Raw genomic sequence first — 23,181 nt, forward strand, 5'->3', positions numbered from 1 at the left:
TTAAAGGGAGGCCTGGCACCCCTTTTGTGGGAAAAAAATGGTTGATTATATAGGGAACCACTGAAACGGCACCCCTTTCACGCAGTCAGTGGGCCTCCACTTGTAAAAATTTCTGGATCTGCCCCTTAATATGGACAAAGTAGTCAAGATTGATACAGCTCAAAATTTGGATAGTGGACACATTATAGATTTCTGACTCCTTTAAATGTGATCAGATAATTTGTTTTTTTTCAATTGGGACATTTAATCAACTTAGTGGTCCAATATCCAAAATCTTGTTCCATGGTTAGATTTAGCATATAAAAAACATGAATGCAAACAAAGATTAATCTTGGACCCTTTGGACCGTAAGGAAGTTTGCTACTCAGTTTCAAAATAACAAGCTTTTCATAACACTAGTATATATTGACAGGGGATTGATAAAGGAAGCAAAAGAGCAAAATTTAATATAGGTCAATGTGCTTGTTTTCGAGATATTAGCCACTGAAATTTGAAAATAGGACTCAATATTATGAATTTGAATGCACCATTAGATTCAGCATTTGATTATAATTGAACCACCAGAATTCAGTTTCTGATTGAATTAAACAAATTCTAATTTTGGATCCTTTTGTCCTCAATGTAGACCTTTTTAAAAATGTCCAAATATCATACTAAATAATTATTCAATGTAAAAACCTCAGACAATTCGAGACTATGAACTAATCCTCATTGAATTTGGTTAAAAGATTTTAGATTGAAGATGCAATATCTTTCTGCCATATCAGTATTTGATGTTTCTATTTAGTTTATAAATTTTATATAGATCAGAAATAATGTTTTAGAACCAGCTTAGTCATTTTTTAGAAAAGTCTAGTTTTTGGCCTTTATTTCTCAACAATTAAATCCATAACCCACAAAATCAATCCCCACCTTCTGTCTGTGAAATGGAACCTAGTGGTACAATTTCATTGAGATCCATAGACTAAAACTTTAGTAATTGTCCAAAACCAGAAAAACCTTGTTCCTCCCCCTTATTCCTGAAAGATTCGATGCATAACCCACAGGTCAAACCCAACCTTTCCTTTATGATTATATGGAACATTGTGTTTCAATTTCAGAGATCCATAGACATACTTTAGTATTTCTCCATTAACCAGAAAAGACTTCTTCCCCCCCCCCAATCCCTCAACAGTTTGGGCCATAACTCCTGAAGTCATTCCCAACCTTCCTTTTGTGGTATGGAAGCATGTGGTACAATTTCATAGTTATACACAATTTATTGTCAGGAAACTGTAGAAAAATGCCTTTTTTTGGCCTCTAATTCCTAAACAGTGGGTACCATAAGCCCCAGAATCAATCCAAAAATTTCTTTTGTGCTATTGAACCTTGTGGTTAAATCATAGTGATCCATTCTTTTATACATGTACTAAAGTTATGGTCTGGAAACCAAATGTCTTCAGCCAAAAGATGACATGACAGTAATGTACAAACAGAAAATTTAACTGGTCATTATTTACATCAATAATTCATGTTTTTCCCCTCCATTAACTTTTTAGAGAGGTCAAGTAACAGGGGAAAAAATCCTCTTTTTTTGCGTTGAAAATATATATGTGAGACAAGTGTTTATCGAGGTTACTGTGGCATAATATATCTAATTTCCTTAAAGACAAATTCAAGAAAAAAGCACACTAAATGTAAGCATGCATTGCTTATTATATTGCTGATATGACAAAAAGAAGCTCCATCCTGCTGCTTTAAATGAACCTGGCTACAATGTGGCTATTCAAAGTTTAACAGAAAGCATTTTGAGATGACCTTCTTGCTAGAAAAATTTTGCTCCTTTCTTCCAGAATAAATCTTTGCAAATGTAAAACTGATAAACTGCAAGTACAAAAAAGAAAATAATTTATCAAGGACAAGGACAGACTCCAAGTGATGACATTAACTCATCTGGCTCAAATTATTTTTGATTAAGTATGTTAATAGCTGAACACTATTAAAGGAAAATTAAAAAAGATTATTGTCAATACTGAAGAATTTTATTTTTAACATGTAAATCCATGAATTTCAAACATAATTACATGAGGTCCAAACCTTATTCAAATTGAATATATCTGTTAAACAGGTTCCAGGAGTTGGTTTGACAATAAACTTACAACTAAGATTGGTTGTAAGTATACTTAATTGTTCATGACTTATAATCAATCTTAGTCACAAGGTTTTTTTGTGAAACAGGTTCCAGGTTACAATACATTATCTTATCACATTTATATATAAACATCATTGACTGGCACACTTTAGCACTTTTCTTAATAACAAATACCCTATGTTAATCATTCTTAATAAAAATGTTAGCACTTCATATGCTAGTTACTGTGATTTCGATTTCACAATTCATAAAAAAATTTCACATATCGACCTTTTTTCATTTTAGTCTGTGCAGATATTAAAAAATATAAAGATATTAAACAGTTTACAAAATAAACAAAATTATGAAAACAGACACAACCTTATACAAGTACATCTATTTTGTCTATCTATGAGAACATGTATCATGGGATAATATCAATTTAATGTGTTAAATGTACAAATTGAAATTCTATTTATCAAAAATAAGTAATGGATTATTTCCAGGAATTTTTATCCTGGGAGATTCAAACTCCAGAACTAGCCATATTTAAAAATTCCTTTCCAAGATATCTTTATATTAACCTTTTTTTACATTGCATTCCAACTAAAAAATTGAACAAATCTATTGAAAAGTGGGTTCCTTTATGATATTAAAAACCACTACTTTTATATTTCTGCTTGCCTTTATTTTACAATAATGAAACTTTTACATTGGTTAATAAAAAAGAAGTACTATTTATTTTAAGTTTTGTGTAATGTAAAACAGTTTTTCGAAGTTTTGTAAAGATATTTTTAGGCAACAGTTCATTTTAATAGATTGTGTAATTTTTTTAAGATTAAGTTGAAAAAAAATGATGATTTGCAGACAGAATATAATCTCTCAAACCTAACTGGTTATTTATTTACTACTTTGTTTGTTAAGCTCTTTGTTACTGGTAGCTGTTTGAACAAATCTATGGAAAAGTGGGTTCCTTTATGATATTTAGAATCTCTGTATTTTGACCTCTGTTTTTATATTTCTGCTGCTTGTTTTCGTTATATTATAATGAAAACTTTTACTTTTTCTGAAAACTTATACAGACTTTCTTATACAAAACATTTAATACAACAACACAGTCACTTCAAGGTCAACAAAAATGAATTTCAAATAAAAGGGTCAAAGTTTAAAAATTATCAATTATTCATTCCAACAACTAAATCTGATCAAAACATTTGAAGATTTTTCGATAAAAATAAATTGTTATTCCACAATATCTATTAAGGGAGTTCACTTCTCAGTTTCAGTATAATTAGTTTTTCAAAACACTAGTTTATATTGATAAGGGAATATAAAAGGAATCAAAAGAGCAAAAAAAATATATAGGTCAATGCGCTTGTTTTTGATATATAAGCCATTGAAATTTTGGTGGGAAAATATTCTCTCTCGACTTTTCATAGCTTTATCATTGACAAATTTAAGTTCTCAAAAACTATTAAAAAATAATTAAAATTTTATAAGACTTTTACAGATGGCTTATCATTATACATGTAAAAGATTTATAAAAAGAAAAATGGGGGTCAATGGGCAAATTTTTTTAAGGCATTCAAATGGATAAAACCACAGGATTCCGAAAATCTAACAAAAATTCCAAAACATGACAAGTGAACATCCATCCTTAACAATTTCACTCATTGAAATGCATAAAACATACAGAAATATACAACCTGACAAAAAAAATTCAATATTTTTTTCAATTACCCTAACCCCAAACAATACACTCTTTTCTAGAAACCACTAGTTTACACAGTTTCTTTGAATGGAGAACAATTTTAACTTGGTCTTCTATTTCTCGAGTGTCATGGGTTATTTTCTTTTAAAGGAATGTTAGATAAAATGTAAATTAAATGAGACAAATGTGAGGTGGTCAAAGATGAACAAAAGTATGATAAACAAAATCATGGAAATGAACGTATGCTAACATTTAGTCTATAATGGTAAAAAAAACTTGTTTCAAAGTTAGAAGGTATTTTCTTTAGCAGATATCAAATATTTTTTTTGTTTATTTAACATAAATATTAACCATTACAAAATATTCATTCATAATTTCAATGAAGTTGGCTTCATAAGTTACATAAGTTACTTTTCAATCAAGTCATTTCTGCAACATTTGAAAATTTTGTAATTCCTTGACTTTTGACATCTACATCTTAATACAAGTATGTCAATCATGTTATAAAGTAAATTGAAAAATAAATATCAATAGCACTATATATAACCCAATGCACCGTTTGAAACATGTTACTTCAAATCTTCTTAATCATATAGTAACTGATAAAATTGTCATCTTTTCAATTTCAATTTTTCCCCCTACTTTTCTACCATATTTTTTTTATGAAAACAGTTAATCTGACATTTACATCTAAGTAGATCCTCTACAATAATACAACACATTGACAAATGATTGATGTTTGAATAACAAGTTGTATGTACATCAGGTCATAACAATGGGACAAATAAAAATAATAGGAAATAACAAATAATGAAGTAATGAAAATTGAAATGTTTGCAGTAGATACACATAATCTTTCTAAACATCAAACATGATTTGATTACTATCTGTCCATTAACATGACGTGTTTTACTTGTGAAGTCTTCTCACTGACAACAACTAGATGCTGTACTATAATTCTTCTGAAATCATAATAATACAAATTTTAATAATAGTATACACATAAGGTGTTTACTTTTGTAGATCACACAATGAAGTTATAAAACAGGTATATCTTGGGTGTCTTGTTTTTTTCCAAACAAGTAATCAGTTGCATACACCATAGCTGCATAAAATAGCCCGTTAACACGTAGTTTTGGTGAATATAAATACAAGTTACAGCCTTTATACCTTAATAATATGCCAATCACTTTAGTATCTTTGTATGACACCTTGTCGTCTTTTTGTCAAGACTATAGCTGATATCATCATATAAGTGAGATTGATAAGACCCAATATTATAACCTAGCAGATTTTTTTTAATGTAAGATATCCTGTTCTTTCTTTGGCAGAAATCATATAGAGTATATGTAGAGCAAAAATTAACCAACTATTGGAAAGACTGAAATAAAAAAAGTATTTAACAGAACAAATAGATTCTTTTATATGCTGAAAAATTCAGTAAGAATACATTAAACTGAGAAATGTTTACATTTGTCTATTTTTCACAATATTTTCGATGCACATTTTGATGCTTAAATTGTACTTTAAAAAAAATTACCTTTCCCTTACGTTGCATTGTCAATCTCAGGCAATTGTGAATTATAAGGATTAATGTATAGCCCAATGTTTTTTTTTATCATTATCACAATTGTATTGAAAAAACAACCTAAAGTACCCTATCTGATACTTGGGGTATAAACAGTTCTTCAATATTTTGTGATATATGTATATGAACTTGTAAGACAGTTTACAACTAAAAAAAAGAATGCTGTATGATTGGGCTAACTAAAATTAATTGGTAGATTTTCATCCAAATTTTTGAAAAAAATGGGGCGGGTGGGAGGATTTTATTTTTTAAATTTTATTTTTTAAATTTTATTTCATATGAAACCTTCTTGTCATGTGTTATTCATATATGCAAGTGTAATAATAAGCTTATATCATACATCCATAAGGTATTGTGTATAAGACAATAACAATCAAAACCAAGGAGTAACCAAAGACTTATAAAACCAATAGACATGTACACCAACAGTTACAAATAATAAGTAGGAAACAACACAAACTCCACTAAGTGAACTCAGATGCTCGGGAAGGGTAAGCATTTCCTGCACCGTATACGGCACCCGTTATGTTATTTCCTTGTTCAGTTCGGTAATGATGAAAGGTTCTTATGAATGAGGAAGAATATCACTGAGATATGATTTCTGACACACTTTTGTCATAATGGCCAATCAGCTCATGATGGCGACCATAAAATTACTTGAGTGATGACCTTTATTTGATTGATTGATAGCCCTGTCTTAGCAACTTTTGAGAAAGCAGTATTCCTTGTTCAACAAAATCAACGTACTTTGAGCTATAGCTCTAGAGTAACGTACCAACTGAGACACATGCATATACTCCATATGCTGGTGTTTTTTTTCAAATTTATAAATATATATCTCTGATTAGCAACCACTGTTCTACATGTAATTGCCGCTTTAGAAATCTATTTTATAGTAAACAGCAGAAATGTGGAGAAATGCTCTCTTCAGTTGGACTACCTACGTCAAATATGTTTTTCTTTCTAAACAATGTTTTGATGTCCTAATAAAATGAAGCAAATACATTGGTATGCAACACAAGTATATGATAAGTACAGAATAAAATGAAAACTCAAACAGTGTTTAAATAATAGGATTGGTCCTTAATATACAATCTGTAAATATAATTACAATGTAGAACATAAAGTTGTTAAATGACTCTATCGTGGGTATTGGGACAGAGGATGTTTTCTCTATTTCTAAAAAAACGAAATCAAGGCTAAATCTAAATCTAAGAGCTTGCTATAAATTAATAAATTAAAAATGCGTATGTTTGTCGATTTTTTTAACTCAATATGGTATCAGGTCCGTTCGCGCCCAATATACTTTCGCACCCTACACGTTCACACCTCACATGTTCGCCCCCGAAGTCTGTTCGCACCCTACACGTTCGCGCCCAATTTGTATTGGTTACGATGATTACGAACTATTTTCAACACATAATAAAACTCTGTAAGTATCCCAATTCCTTTTGAAACAATGACAAAGAAATATTTATAGCAATACACTAACCAAAATATGATTAAGATTTTATAAACACATAATCTCCCTTTATTTAGAAACAAAGAAAAAAAAATATATAGAGAGTACATGTACATTTTTGTAATACACTTAACTAATACCTAAACATGATTAAGATTTATCCAACGCATAAAAAAAATATTTATAGCATTAATACACTTACCATGCTTATTATTTATTCAAAATGTTGTCAGATTTGCACTTGACTAGAAAAAATGAAGAAAAAAAACATTTATTTCAATATTGTTGTCGGAATCACACTTAAATTAAAAACAATGATTTTTTTATAGCAATAAACTTAACATGATACAAAAAAAAATGTCAGAATCTCACATTATTTAGAAATAATGATATATATTTATAGCAATACACTTACTAAAACTCGGTAGAATTGGGCGCGAACGTGTAGGGTGCAAACGGACTTTGGGTGCGAATGTGTAGGGTGCGAAAGTGAAAGGGGGCGAACGTGGATGGGTGCGAACGCGATTGGGCGCGAACAGACCCGGATTCACTCAATATATGGTCACCATGCAATGTAAAAAGTTCATGCTTGTGTTAGGGAGCTACCATTTGATTTTTATAGGGGGGCTAGGATGAAAAATTTTGTCCTGCCTTTTTTTTTTAGCTGTAATCTCTGTCCTGCCTTTTTATTTTTCACTCTGTTCGGTCCTGTCTTTTTTTTTTTTAGTTTATCCTGACTTTTTTTACCTAAATTGTCGTCCTGACTTTTTTTTTTTGCAAATGTCTCATCCTGCCTTTTTTTTTACTCAAAACTCCTGTCCTGCCTATTTTTTTCAAATTTCATCCTAGCCCCCCCATAAAAATCAAATGGTAGCTCCCTTAATTTCTTTATTCCAGTCAAATGTGTTCCACGATTCTAACGCTTTTGGGTTTCTTGACACAAAGTCATTGTATAAATAAAATAAATCCAAGGTGTTTTACTCACAAACATTTGTGTCATTTGTGACATACGGCGATTTGCGTTCTTGGACACAGCTTATTACTCGTAACCCGAATTTTTCACCCCCTTCTCGTAATCAATCTCTATTCTCGGTAAATGATGTTGTCATCATAGATCAGCAGAATATATCGACATAATCATTCAGTAAGACTATGCTAAGAATAGAACAGACAACGAGTACCTAGAATATACACAAGATGAATTCAACCGCCTTAAAAATAGCACCAAAAAGAACATCCTTATTATTGGTGGTGACTTTAACATTCCAGACATCAATTGGGAACAGTTAGCCATAAATGGTAAGCAATATCCATCCAAAGTGAACCAAACCTTCTTGGACATAGTAGCAGACATTAATCTTGAACAAATAGTAGACTTCCCTACAAGAAAAGAAAAAACTCTAGATTTAATTTTGACTAGCCATCCAAGTTTTAAGCAGAGATGTAAACCAATTCCAGCTATTGGTAACAGCGACCACGACATTGTCCTTCTTGATACCTCAATTAAAGCACAAAAACCTAAACCGGTTAAACGTAAAATACAACTATGGAAAAGAACCAACATAGATGAAATACAAAATGAGGTGAGGTTATTTGCTGAAACCTTTAACCAGACGACCTTCACTAATATTGAAAACATGTGGAAATATTTCAAAGAAAACATCATGAAAATTATTGATCAGAAAGTACCAACAAAGATGACAACTACAAAATTTACCCATCCTTGGATCAATACCACCATCAAGCGCCTAATAAGAAGGAAAAACAAGGCCCACAAGAAATCAAGGAAAACAAAGAAAAAGAGAGACAGAGATAGATATAAATACCTCCAACAACAAACACAAATGGAAATAAGAAAAGCATACAAAGAATATATGAATGACATCATTAGTCTCAGTTACACTGAGAAACCGAAAAGATTTTGGTCATTCTTGAAGAGCAAAGGACAGGACTCGGTTGGAGTTGCACCACTCAAAAACAAGGAAGGATTCCTTAAAAGCGACAGCCAGAGTAAAGCCAATATCTTAAATGAACAGTTTTGCTCGGTTTTCACAAAAGAAGATGGCAGCACTATTCCCGATAAAGGTCCTAGTAACATCAATACAATGAATGACATCACAGTAACTGAAAATGGGGTATTCAAACTGTTAAAAAACCTTAACACCAACAAAGCAGCAGGACCAGATGAAATACCAACCAAAATACTGCAAATAACTGCTGCAGAATTATCACCAATTCTGACAAGAATCTTTCAGTTTTCACTTGATACAGGAGAAGTTCCACAAGATTGGAGAGATGCCAACATAGTGCCACTATACAAGAAAGGGGATACTCACCTAGCGGCCAACTACCGTCCAGTCTCCCTTACCTCCATCACTTGTAAGCTGTTAGAGCATATAGTTCACAGCAGCATAATGAAACATTTTGATCAACAAAATATACTCTGTGACAACCAACATGGTTTCAGGAAACGCAGATCATGTGAAAGTCAGCTCATCATCACCATCGATCGTATAGCCAAATACCTTTCAAATGGAACCCAGATTGACATCATACTCCTGGATTTTGAAAAGGCATTTGACAAGGTTCCTCATTCAAGACTGCTGTACAAACTCCAATTTTATGGAGTAAGGGGCCGGACAAACTCCTGGATCAGTTCATTCCTATCAAACAGGAAACAACAGGTAGTATTGGAAGGTGCTAGATCTCAACAAGACGATGTTCTGTCAGGTGTGCCACAGGGCACAGTACTAGGTCCTTTATTGTTCCTAACATACATCAATGACATGCCCGGATATACTCAATCAGATGTCCGCCTCTTTGCTGATGACAGTCTACTATACAGGGAAATTAGTAACACCAAAGATACAGAACAACTTCAGAAAGACCTTGAAGCATTAGAAAGTTGGGAAAAAACATGGATGATGAGATTCAATCCAACAAAATGCAATATTATCCGCATACCACCAAAGAACAAAGAACCTATACAATACCCATACACTCTACATGGACACATACTCGAACCAGTAGATAGTGCCAAGTACTTGGGAGTTTCAATATCAAACAACCTCTCATGGAACAAACATATCCAGAGTGTTACAGCAAAGGGTAACCGAACACTTGGGTTTGTCAAACGAAACCTTAAAGAATGTACCAGGAAAGTAAAGGCAGCTGGCTATACAACACTCGTGCGACCTGTCATAGAGTATGCTTCTACTATATGGGACCCAACCAACCAAGCAAGCATCAACACACTAGAACTTATACAGAGGAGAGCTGCTAGATTTGTCTATAATGACTACACATCACGCACACCAGGGTGCGTCACTACAATGTTAGAAGATCTTAAATGGGACACATTACAGACAAGACGCCGTGACAACAGGCTATGCATGCTCTATCGTATCCAGAATGAGCTGATAGACATCAACAAGAGTACTTACCTCAAAGGTGGCGACAGTAGAACTCGTGGAGGACACAAGTTTTACCAACAGAGGGTCACCAGTGATGTCTACAGGAACTCCTTCTTTCCAAGAACAATCATGGAATGGAATACATTACCTGCCAGGGTTGCTGAAGCGGGATCAGTTGAAGATTTTCGCTCAGGGCTACAGACAACACATTAATACCAGACTGGACGATTGTACATAATTTTAACCGTAACAACCTGATTTTATTGTAAATACTGTATATAGCCTTAGGGGACTAGATATGTGATGTCACCATGCGTAGTCCCGCAGAGTTTAAACGTTTCATTAAAGGAACCCAACTCTTATATGGAAGAAGAGAAGAAGAAATACGAAAACCGAAATTTGAAACAGGAAGTTTTACATGAAACGAAATTATCGACGGTTACCGGTTACAGAAATGAACAAAATCCGGAGATCGTATTTTTTTCAAAAATAAAAAAAATCGGGGCGGGAAGATTTCAGAGGGGCGGGCGGGGATGAAAATCTATCAATTAATTTTAATTAGCCTTGTATGAAAAAATGTATTGGTTACCTGTTATAATGGTACATGACTAAACAAATAGGAGACAGATTCTCCATTGTGTGTTCTTCTCACAGCCTCAGCTAGAATGATGGATATATCTATACACTAAAAAACAAACAAAGAAAAAATTACCCAATAAGACCAAATACAGTCCCACTATCATTTTCCATGTTCAGTGGCAGTGTTCTCCCCAGGATTTTTGGATAGCGCTGTGGTAAGCGCGTGATTTTCGACAATTCTCAGTAACTTTGTCGCGGCGCGCGGTTGGTTTGTAATTGATTTGTTATGTGTTTTTCTTATATTATGCTATTGATGGTTTCTCTTGTAATGATGTCCTTATCATGCTCATGGAAGATACCCCTTTGTTTGCTTATGTTATTGTCTGGATATAGACATGATAGAAGAAAAGTCTTTTTTTCTCCATTGTAAATTCATATAATCCTCATATTATCTGTCTATAAAACCCAAGGAGAAGTCTTTTCCATGGTGGGTCTATACCAGACTGCCTATGTGAAGATTTCTTATCACTAACAGGTGATGTTGCAGAACATGTAGGACCAAGAATAAAGTCATTGTCAGCTTCTGTGAGAAAGTTTTCAATGACCAGATTGGTATTTTTTACATTTACTTTTATTAACATTTCTAGCAAAATACAACTTTTCAATAAAACAGAGTATAGTATTTCAAAGGAAGAAATGGAATTGCCCTTTCAATAATATTCAAATGTTATCAAAGACTTGCTTAAAAAAAGGCTAAAACATTCCAATTATGAATATGAAAGAAATCCTATAAAAATATTTTAAAGAGATTTTTTATTTCAAAGGTGAATTACCAATCAAATACATCATGCCAATTGAAACAACTACCATCTATAGAGGTTGTGTTTGCTAATTTTATAAACATTTGAATACTTGCCACCAGATAAGTTTGTCAATATTTGACAATACTTCTTTTAGGTCTTTCCCTCCCAAATTATCTCCCTTACTGGCTGACATAACTTCCTGTTTACACTTGTGGCCTTTTTAGCATTAAACACTATTCCTTATCCAAGCCATCCTCTGTTTACATTAAATTTAAAGCAATATTTAATTAATATATATTGATGATTGGTTGACAAATATCGATATTTTATATATATTTACACAAAATTTTCGTTTTGTTTTATTCCCTTATCCATTTGAAAAAGAGCCATGGATGGACAAGTAATCGTAAAATACGGGCTTATAATGAATCCCTTAATAACAGGGATGCTTCCATCAAGCAATACAGGTTCAACAGTTCGAGTGTAAACGCAAAAAAAAGTAATGATATAATCGTAGATGGTTCAAAAAATGGTCGAGACCTTGTGTCAGAGAAGGGGGTAGAAACTTCCCTTATATCATTTAGAAATGAACTTTTCAGCACCCGAGACATGTATTATATGTCTCTGTTAGCACTGTCCATTCCTTTCATAAGTTTCGGCATCTTTTTAAAGCGAAAAACTCGAGGAAGGAAAGGTTTATTTGGCAGTAAAAGTTTTGCAAATGGCGCCATTTTGATCATTTATTGAACTGGCCCCTACGATATTTGACATCGTTGGGTCAATTAACGATCTCTCGGATAAATAAACCAGTCGATCACGTGATCGGAATGTGTACAAAATAATACCGGAAGTTTGAAATTCAAAAACAATAGCGCTGATTTTTGATTGGATAGCGCTGCGGTCTGCCCAAATACCACCGCGGTGAATTCAAATAGCGCTGAACATCGCGGCGCTAAAACGGCCTGGGGAGAACACTGCAGTGGACCGTGAAATGGGGATCAAAATTCTGATTTGGCATTTAAATTAGAAAGATCATATAATAGGGACCATGTGTACTTAGTTTCAAGTTGATTGGACTTCAACTTCATGAAATACACTTGACCAAAAACTTTAACCTGAACTTCACACTACATGTATCATTTTCTATGTTCAGTGGACCATGAAATTGGGGTCAAAACTTTAATTTGGCATTAAAATTAGAAAGATCATATCATGGGGAACATGTGTACTAAGTTTAAAGCTGATTAGACTTCAACTTTATCAAAAACTACCTTGACCAAAAACTTTAACCTGAATCCTGGGTAACGGACGGACGGACAGACGAACGGACGTAGACCAGAAATCATAATGCCCCTCTATTATTGTAGGGGCATAAAAATCTGCTTCACTTTAGAATGTCTTACCATGAGTTATTGAATGATAAAGATGTGCTCTAAAATATTCAATAAAATGCTGTCACATTCCTGATTTTAGCTGGGTCGGTGGATATTATGCTTCACAGTATTTCATGTAGATAAAAAATTAGATGAAATATTTGCTGATATTTTTACTAGTCTTCCCTAAAATTAGAGCACTGTATATGTTTTTAAAATATTGCATCTTGACTGATTTTGAATTCTCTACTTTTGCCATAAAGTATTGAAGATCAAGAGATTCCAATAAAATGAGATATGTACGCAGGCAAATGAGAGATGAACCAGATGCTAGCCTGAGCTCATTATGTTGACCTAGTACCAACCAGTCTTTTTTTTTTTTTTAGATTTTTCAGTGAACTAGACCTAAAAAAAATTTCTTCAACTTTTTTATTGGTTTTTGGGGGATGAAAGGGGTGCATACTATACATAACTGTGTAATATACACGACCGAATACAGTATTCAATATCGACAAATTTTACGATTTTTCAAAGATAAGAAAACTGGTAAAGAAGGAATCAGTATTTAAATCATAATTTGTCTAACTGAAGTCCATACCTGTATTTTTGGAGCTTGTTTTTGCCTTTCTTCCTGAGGTATTGTATTGGTTACAACAACAGCTTCAAATACAGATTCATTGATGCGTGTTATGGCTGGACCAGAAAATATCCCATGTGTACAGATGGCATAAACTTTACTGGCGCCAGCTTCTATCAATCTAAAAAACAAAAAAATATACTGTGAGCTATTACTCCCTTATTATAAATATCATACCCTCACCCTATGTTGTTGACTATTTTGAATTAAAAATATGTGCATGAAATTTAAAAAATATAAGTTTTTGGCACACAGAAATGAGAGTTAAGAAATTTAAACATGTAGTATGACATAACCAGATGAAGCTTGAATGTGTGCCCTTTATCAAGATTCAATATAATATACTTTTACTCTTCTTTTTTTTGTGATTTTGCACAACATAACACTTTAAAGACAAACATCTACATGAATAAAAAAAGTTTGTAGCAGTTTTTATTTGGAAGTTTTGAAATTTTTCAATGAAGAGTTTTTCATTGGAAATTTTCGTGCTGAAAGTCCTATTTCAGAAGATGATCATTCCTATTCCCAATTTCTGAATGTATTTTTTTCTGAATGTATCTTATATGACATTATGTTTGCACTATAAATAAAAGTCCTTTAGTCATGTTAGTAATGATCATATTACATACTTTTCAGCAGCATGACAGAATGTACCACAAGTATCTGCCATATCATCTAATAAGATAGCCACTTGGTCCTTCACATCACCAACCAGTACCATTGATGCCACTTCGTTGGCTCTCTTGCGTTCCTTGTGAATCAAGGCAAAGTCAACATTGAGACGATCTGCCATAGAAGTAACCCTGTGAAAATAAAAAAAACTCTTAATTATTCATTATTTTATTATTTTTTTCATAAACAGGTAAGGCCATGCAAAAATGATTGTTTGTACCTGATTTAAATCAAAAAAAAGAAAGAAGATTTGCAGGCCGGCTAGCCCTAATAATAATCACATGGAAATTCCAAATGATTTGTTAATCAGTATTTTAACATGATATCACATTTGGACAAGTCTATTCCTATGAGATGATGCATCTTATGGACTGATGACAAATAAGGGAAACAAACTTATTGTGTAAGTGGTTTTTTAAACACTGGTTCGTTCCGCAAAATTATTTGCGCAAACGACATTTCAAGGTCAGTTATAATTGATTTGTCTATTTTTAAAAACATAAACTGGAAGTTCTAATTTTTCACAACAGAAAGTGTTATCAATTTTGTTAGTGATTAATGCATTTCATTTAATAAAAAAAAATATTTTAATTATTTTTCAGGGATAATGCATTTGTTAGGGTTGGCAGGAATAAAAAAAGCATGAAAAGTCCATTTTATTTTTATTCTGAAAATCGGCAAAATCGGGTCAGCGGATCCGTAAATCAACAAATTAAAAAACCATGGCCTAACATGTGAATATTATTAGCCTAGGGCTGGTAGATTTGTTAAAACCAAATATCGTAGACCTACCACTCTTAGTTTTCAATAAACTAACCCAATTGCAAACTAATACATGTAAACTTAGCAAAAAGTTTCAAAGTCAATTGACAATGGTTTGGGGGTTGGGTCCAAAAATCTCCATGCAAAAAATAAGTACAATAGGTTATCAAATTTCATTGACCTATAATCACAATCTTATACATTGTTGATGCCATCTGAAACAGCATAATACCTATCTTTTGCTTTTTTTACTATATCTAGGCAAGACAAAAATTGAAATGCATTTAAAATTCTTGTTTGTTCTAGCAAATGCAATACAGTATTAGTACTGGATGTTAATCATTAACAATAGTTGATATGATGTCATATTTTAGTTCCCACAATCCTACCGTTTAGCCCCTCCAGCATCAGGGGAAACTATACAACTGTTTCTCCAATCCTGAATATTCTCTTTAATCCATTTAATGACAGCTGGCTCTGCATATAAATTGTCAACTGGAATGTCAAAGAAACCCTGTAAAGAAAAACAAATAATCAGCTAAAAATATTTAGGTCTTTTAAAAGAGAAGCAAGTAATGGAGTTTAATAGTCACTACATTTCACTGCATCTACAGATAATTTTCAAAATCTTATTAAATACATTCATATGTCAAAATGTCCTTAAAATAATCCCTTTTTTATTTCCAAAAGCAATCCCAAATAAATGTTTAAAAAATGTGACCAACCTGAATTTGAGAAGCATGTAAGTCCATAGTGATGATATGATCTGCACCAGCTACTGACAACATATTGGCTACCAACTTGGCAGATATTGGAGCTCTGCTCTGAAATACAAGGACAACTAGAGGGTCTAAAGAGCCTGTGTCGCTCACCTTGGTCTTGTGCATATTAAACAATGGACACGGATAAATTCATGACATAATTGTGTTTTGGTGATAGTGATGTGTTTGTAGATCTTACTTTACTGAACATTCTTGTTGCTACAATTATCTCTATCTATAATGAACTTGGCCCAGTAATTGCAGTGGAAAATATTTTCTAAAACTTAACAAAAATTTATGAAAAATGTTAAAAATTGACTATAAAGGGCAATAACTCCTTCAGGGGTCAACTGACCATTTTGGTCATGTTGACTTATTTGTAAATCTTACTTTGCTGAACATCATTGCTGTTTACAGTTTATCTCTATCTATAATAATATTCAAGATAATAACCAAAAACAGCAAAATTTCCTTAAAATTACCAATTCAGGGGCAGCAACCCAACAACAGGTTGTCCGATTCATCTGAAAATTTCAGGACAGATAGATCTTGACCTGATAAACACTTTTACCGCATGTCAGATTTGTTCTAAATGCTTTGGTTTTTGAGTTATAAGCCAAAAACTGCATTTTACCCCTATGTTCTATTTTTAGCCATGGCGGCCATCTTGGTTGGTTGACCGGGTCACTGAGTGACGCCACACATTTTTTAAACTAGATATCCCAAAGATGATTGTGGCCAAGTTTGGATTAATTTGGCCCAGTAGTTTCAGAGGAGAAGATTTTTGTAAAAGATTACTAAGATTTAGGAAAAATGGTTAAAAATTGACTATAAAGGTCAATAACTCCTAAAGGGGTCAACTGACCATTTTGGTCATGTTGACTTATTTGTAAATCTTACTTTGCTGAACATTATTGCTGTTTACAGTTTATCTCTATCTATAATAATATTCAAGATAATAGCCAAAAACAACAAAAAATTACCTTACATTACCAGTTCAGGGGCAGCAACCCAATAACGGGCTGTCGGATTCATCTGAAAATTTGAGGGCAGATAGATCTTGACCTGATAAACAATTTTACCCATGTCAGATTTGTTCTAAATGCTTTGGTTTTTGAGTTATAAGCCAAAAACTGCATTTAACCCCTATGTTCTATTTTTAGCCATGGCGGCCATCTTGGTTGGTTGGCCGGGTCACGCCACACATTTTTTAAACTAGATACCCCAATGATGATTGTGGCCAAGTTTGGTTTAATTTGGCCCAGTAGTTTCAGAGGAGAAGATTTTTGTAAAAGTTAACGACGACGGACGACGGACGACGACGCCGGACGCCAAGTGATGGGAAAAGCTCACTTGGCCCTTTGGGCCAGGTGAGCTAAAAACATAGAAAATTTTAGCATGGCTTTTTTCCAAAACCTCTCAAACAGAACTTTATAAGTTATGTGTGTGATGATGCCAGGCCATAACACATCTAAATCTGGAAGCTGTTTGTACAATTTTATGTACGTTTTTACATTAAAGGTTGTAATATGTTAATACCAATCCATATTCTCTATATAAACAAATATCAAACCCACAACAAGGACCTACCAGTAACCTTTTTTTGTTATTACCAAATAGTTTGTTTTGGTTTTTTTTTAACTCAAAAGCTTATTTCCACATAGCAGTTGCAAGAATAAGTGTTGACAGTAAGAGGCTTGCTACCATAGAAGATTAACTATTTAGACATCTCAGCCACTGACAGGTTGGGAACAAACCCTCTACATGGTGATTATACCTGTATAGAGAGATAATCCTTCTATAGAGGGATACAATTGTTCCCAACCTGACTGAGGCTTAAATAGATATATATGTTCAAAACTTGAAGTAATGGAAAATGTAGCACTGTTCTTTAAAAATACTTACTTTATCTTTTTTGTCCTGTCTAGCGTATGGGAAACATGGAATGAGAGCTGTGACACGACACGCAGATGCTATCTTACAGGCATTTATCATGATCAACAATTCCATCAACATATCATTCACCTCATCACAACCACTCTGTACAATGTACACATCTTCTCCACGCACAGATTCTCCGATCTCAACACTGAAAAAAAAGGATTGATATATAATTACTGTTTCTCAACAGACAAATTGTATAATCTCAACACTGAAAAAAGGATTTTCTCTCTGTATATCATAGTTTTTGTGATAATAGGCAAAAAAAATAAAAAAAATAGAGGCTCCAAAGAACCTGTTTCGCACACATGATATTTTTATTTACAATTAATGCATGAAATAATGCAATCATTATACTTTTTCTCTAGTTTTAGAGGTACTAGTCACAACTGCATTTTCCCCCTACGTTCTATTTTTAGCCATGTCTACCATGTTGTTTGGCAGGCAGGGTCATCAGACACATTTAAAAAAACTAAATACCCTATTAATATTGCTTATTTGTGGCCAAGTTTGGTTAAATTTGTCTCATTTGTTTCAGAAGACTTTTGTAATAGATTAAAAAAAATTTTGAAAAATTGTTAACTCCTTATGTGGTCAATTGACCATTTTTGTCATGATGACTTATTTGAATGTCCTACTTTGCTGAACATTATTGCTGTAATCATGCAATTTCTGATTACAAGTAATCTTAATGTAATAGATTACATGGCAAAAAGCAGGTGTAATCATGATTACTTTAAGATTACTTTAAGATTACATTCATATGTTTACTTGCTGATTACAAATCTTGTAATAATTTTTGATATACAAGATGAAAATAAGAAAATGTAAAGCTTGAATAAAAAAATCATGAAACTAGTATTCACAATGATGGGACCTTGTTTAATGTGATAAATTGTATCATCTATATAACAAATTTGTATAACCAAGTGTTTTATTTTGTTTACAGTTTACTAAAGAAAATTGCCTGTCCAATATTTCTTTGTGAGATTGAGCTCTTATGATACAAGAATATGCCTTGAAAGCATTTATTTTCCTTGATTGAAAACTTCTGATATTAACTCCAATTTCATAAAAGTTTACCCAATATTTTTACATAACTACATTGAAATTCAAATGCAGAAAACATTTACCGGTAGTTCCAATTTGACTTTGATGGTCGACATAAATAAATGAGCCCACTTAATTCAAAATGAAAGTTAAAACCAGATTTCATTTATTGATTTTTTTTTAGTTTTCCATAAATTTGTGTATAATATGTGCTTTCTAATTTTTAAAGAATAAAAATAACGACAATCAAGCACTTTTAACTTTATTGATATTGTTATTAAGACAATAAAATGTTAATACCCAAGCTCACCTATTGTTTGTTAAAAAATAGGAAGTAGTGATTAACACCTGTAAAAATATTAATGGATGTGTCAATTATGTCCCAACAGACAATAAAACTATACTAATTAATTTTTCCTTATTTGTTCAGTTTTTTTGTTAATTAGGCAGTTGGTTAAAATTTGTAGAAAAAAATAAAGACATATCTTTTATATAGAGAAATGACACTTGTCTATAGCTATTTTATCAAATACACATGTTACACTGTACTTGTCTTAATTCTTTTAAATAAGATGAATAAATTAAAGCTTTACAAAAATTACCAAAATTAGCTTTATAAAAAAACTTTGTTATTGCAATATACAATGTAATCATAAGTAATCTAAAGTAATCATGATTACTTTAAAGAAAAGTAATCTAGTGTAATCGATTACATATGAAATAAGGTGTAATTGTAATGTAATCGATTGCATTTCATTAGCAAAGTAATTGTAATTTAATCGATTACATTTTAAAGTATTGAATTTAATTTATTTCTATCAAAGATTTCTTTTATTTATTTATTTGTGTATTTAACATAAATTTTTATATTTTAATAATTCAGTGATTTTCCTGGTGTTTAGGGGAAGGGTCCTGGGGCCCATGCAATTGGGAAAAAATTATGGTTTGGGAAAAATATGATTGGTCTTTACGACGGCGGGCACACGGCATAAGCCGTGTGCGCCTCGCTAGGGGGGTTTGGGGGCATGCTCCCCCCAAGAAAATTTTGAAAATTAGGTGCAAAATCCTGCAATCTGAGAAGGATTAACTGCATGAATTGCCTACAAAATAAGCTATCTTTATAAGGAAAAGGATTAAAAATAAAAGTTGAATGTGTCTGAGGACACATTTGCATGCACTCAAGCTTTGTAACTTTACTCTTGAAAGGTAAAATTCAACCTATCCCTTCTGATTCTATTTATAATGATGAGAATCTATAGAAATTCTAAAAAGACACATTTGAAATCTGAAGCATTTATTTTTTAGTTTTATTCAAAATTCCAAGTTTTCCTTCATGTTTATTTTTAAACATGTCAACTAGTTGTTCCAGTTCTGTATCTGAGAGTCGGTCTTTTCCTTCTTTCACTTGTTTCATCAGAAGGAAGTAGAAACGACTTTTTGAATCCGAAAGCTTCCAGCTTCCGGCATTTACTACCGTCCGCCGCCTTTAGCTTCTTTGTGTAATATTTGGAATTATGAGACATGATCTACGTTCATTTTGTTTACATTATGTCTCATTTTTTTGCTTTGTCATTGAATTATTCATTCGGATGTTTCAAGCGCAAACGTGACCAGAATATCGTAGATTGCAATGCAATCCAAAAAAGATTGCAAACCAATCATCGTCTTAAGTGAACGATCAGTGTTCTCCCCAGGCTGTTTTAGCGTCGCGGTACCGCGACGCTATATTTTCTTCCCGCGACGCTATAATAATTACCGCGACGCTATAATAATTTCCGCGATGCTATAATTATTTTGAGGATGTTATTTTCCTCGTTTCTATAATGCAAAGCCATATCCTAAATTTTGAACTTTCATCTAATTACCGCTTATAATCATAAAAAAATATATCACCTTGATCCCTTCAAGTCGGGCAATAGACAATTAAGAGTGATCAAATAGGTGTTAATTGCCCTTTGGGGATAACTGTTTGGATAGGAATACCCCAAGCTGTCACTTGTGACATGATAAATACCACGTGGTTTGCAAAATATTACAGTAGTATTACTTTCTTTCTCTTCCTATCACTTTTTGTAAATCGAGAGTGAAAAGTTTGATTATGAGCTAAATAAGTTTTGGTCTTTCTTTGAAAATGATCATAATTGGCTTTAGTTTATGTTTCATCCATTTAATGCATTAAAAACGCCATATTCATTCCAAATCTCTTGTCAAACATTGTTTATTTTCGTATTTTTCATTGCTTTCGGCGGCCATTTAATATTTTAGTATAAACTTCTGGTCGAAACCGGACCAGATATGACAAAAATCCGTATTTTCCGATAATAATTTCATTTGCACAAATGGCACAGTAGACAGAAAACAATGATACCTAAAGAGAAAACTTAGCATTAACAGACTTTTTGTTGGATAACTTTGTTAAGAATATATATCATTTTTATAAAAAGAAACAACTGGGACTGATTCATTGAATACCATGAACCAATATATTTCATAGAGATAGATGATAAAGATTTTTTTTTAACTGGGTAGGTAGGGTAACTGGAACCACACATATATTTTTTTTTTGGCCCAAGAGGAAAAAATAATTCTGGAACTATAAATAAATATAGAAAACATAAACTGAGAATACTGTTATCATGGTTATAGTTTAATTGTATTCTCAGTCATGAATTCAACAATATTGACACAAAGAATAGGGTTGAAAAGAATATTTTATTCACCAAATAAGGACCTATAGCATACAAAAAATATAATACATTTTGTAATAAACAATAACACATATATATCATAATGGAAATGGAGCATTGCCGAGACGCGACAAATTACATTGAAAAAAATACATTTTTTTTTACGCCAAATGTGATGCTATCCAAAATTTCTGGGGAGAACACTGAACGATAATGATAACTCCCGAAATACCCCGAACGCTCAGAGGTTTGTCAACAAAATAATACAAGATACGGAGTTACGACAATAACAAAATCTCGTGACGATGTCCAAATACGATTGGGAATTTTAGAGCTGAAAATTGGGAAAAAAAGAGCATATTTCACTTTGGGAATGGGGCCGAAATTCAGCCCCAAAATGAGGGTTGGAAAATCACTGAATATATATATATTGCTATACAATAAAAGGGTTATTGCATGAATATTCCCCAATATACACCTTATCGCTATTTGTCCGCCATTACTGGATATCACACAGGTTCCCGTCAAATTTTAACGTCATAAAACAAAATGTCTGACGCCACAATGGAAAAGTGATTGTTGTTGACGTCAAAAGTTCAAGTGGCCGGGTCAGCCGGGATTAGCGATAAGGTGTATTCATGCAATAACCCTTTTATTGTATCTGAGCAATATAATAATTTGAAAGTTAAAATTGGTTTAAACTAAGATTTTGTCGTTGATGCATATGACATCATTAATTTCAAAGATTTATTACATTAGTGCAATATTGGAATTTATTGCACGCTAACTTTTGGTTACTTTCTGTTGGAAATATTATATTGCTATGCAATAATGTGATATATTGTGTATTGACATTTTCCTCTGGTGAATGGAGGTGTGCCTTGATTGGCAGAACTACGTTAACAGAATCAGAAACAGAATATGGTCGAAAGAACTTGATGAGAATAGACCAAGGGTGACCAGAAACCTATGTCTAAGCCATGATCCCACATAATGAGAAAATCATTGGAAATGCCTAGTAATTTTTTTAAACATGCACATAATTTAAAAACCAACTTTCAAATCTCATCATGTGTAACAGCTGTCTCACATAAGAAATATCAACTCTAAAACCTAATTTTCAATGAGTGTCACTATTCAGGTCAAATAGTCTGTTGGTGCCCCATGGGCATGGATACAAAATAATGATAAAATCACTCATGATCACCTGCATTCACCGTTGCTAAATTTTTTGGTAACAACTTTGCCTTGTTCTATTCCAAGACGATCGCAAATTTTCTGTGCAAGATCAACATGAGAACTTCCACTAAAAACCTTAATGTTAGGCATTCTTCCGAAGTCTGTCAAGCTTTTTGATTCAGAAATTTGTTTACGAATACCCAACATTAAACACGTTTGGCCTCAGGATGCATGTGAGTATTTTCATTTCTGCGCTTGGTTGTAACGGATGTTACTGTAAAGCGTGAACATGATTAAGACAACTTGACCCTAAGATTGACCTTACATGACCTAATATATTTCAACGAAACGTAGAAAATAGTTAACTTCAATGAAACATCAGCGGAATAATATATAATTCTATCTTATTTTATCGCAAATATATTCAATTCAAAAATTTCCGTGAATAAAGTA

General features: G+C 32.7%; 1 protein-coding gene across 2 annotated transcripts; it reads right to left on the reverse strand.

The window, feature by feature from the left end:
• Nucleotides 1-1,999: 1,999 nt before the first annotated feature.
• LOC143085400 (ribose-phosphate pyrophosphokinase 2) lies at nt 2,000-22,974 on the reverse strand. Of its 2 annotated transcripts, none has more exons than XM_076261729.1 (8): nt 22,757-22,974; nt 17,777-17,960; nt 15,836-15,934; nt 15,500-15,624; nt 14,306-14,479; nt 13,638-13,797; nt 10,874-10,969; nt 2,000-4,783 (listed from the first exon to the last, which is right to left on the reverse strand). In XM_076261729.1, exons 1-7 carry the CDS (start codon nt 22,933-22,935, stop codon nt 10,877-10,879), a joined length of 1,014 nt encoding a protein of 337 aa, XP_076117844.1. In that variant the 5' UTR covers nt 22,936-22,974; the 3' UTR covers nt 2,000-4,783; nt 10,874-10,876. The 2 variants fall into 2 exon arrangements, with proteins under 2 accessions (XP_076117844.1, XP_076117846.1); XM_076261731.1 differs by lacking the exon at nt 22,757-22,974 and adding an exon at nt 22,606-22,627.
• Between the last annotated feature and the right edge of the window lie 207 nt (nt 22,975-23,181).

The sequence above is a fragment of the Mytilus galloprovincialis genome, chromosome 8 (genome assembly GCF_965363235.1).
Source record: "Mytilus galloprovincialis chromosome 8, xbMytGall1.hap1.1, whole genome shotgun sequence".
In the NCBI taxonomy this organism is placed as follows: Eukaryota; Metazoa; Mollusca; class Bivalvia; order Mytilida; family Mytilidae; genus Mytilus; species Mytilus galloprovincialis.

Bases quoted from the DNA above. Each gene is read 5' to 3' on its own strand.
- LOC143085400 (XM_076261729.1), bottom strand. From the start codon at position 22,935: ATGTTGGGTATTCGTAAACAAATTTCTGAATCAAAAAGCTTGACAGAC. The intron at 15,935-17,776 runs GTAAGTATTTTT...CTTGTATTTCAG, and splicing joins GACAGGACAAAAAAGATAAA to AGCAGAGCTCCAATATCTGC. The intron at 14,480-15,499 runs GTAGGATTGTGG...TTATTTTCACAG, and splicing joins GATGCTGGAGGGGCTAAACG to GGTTACTTCTATGGCAGATC.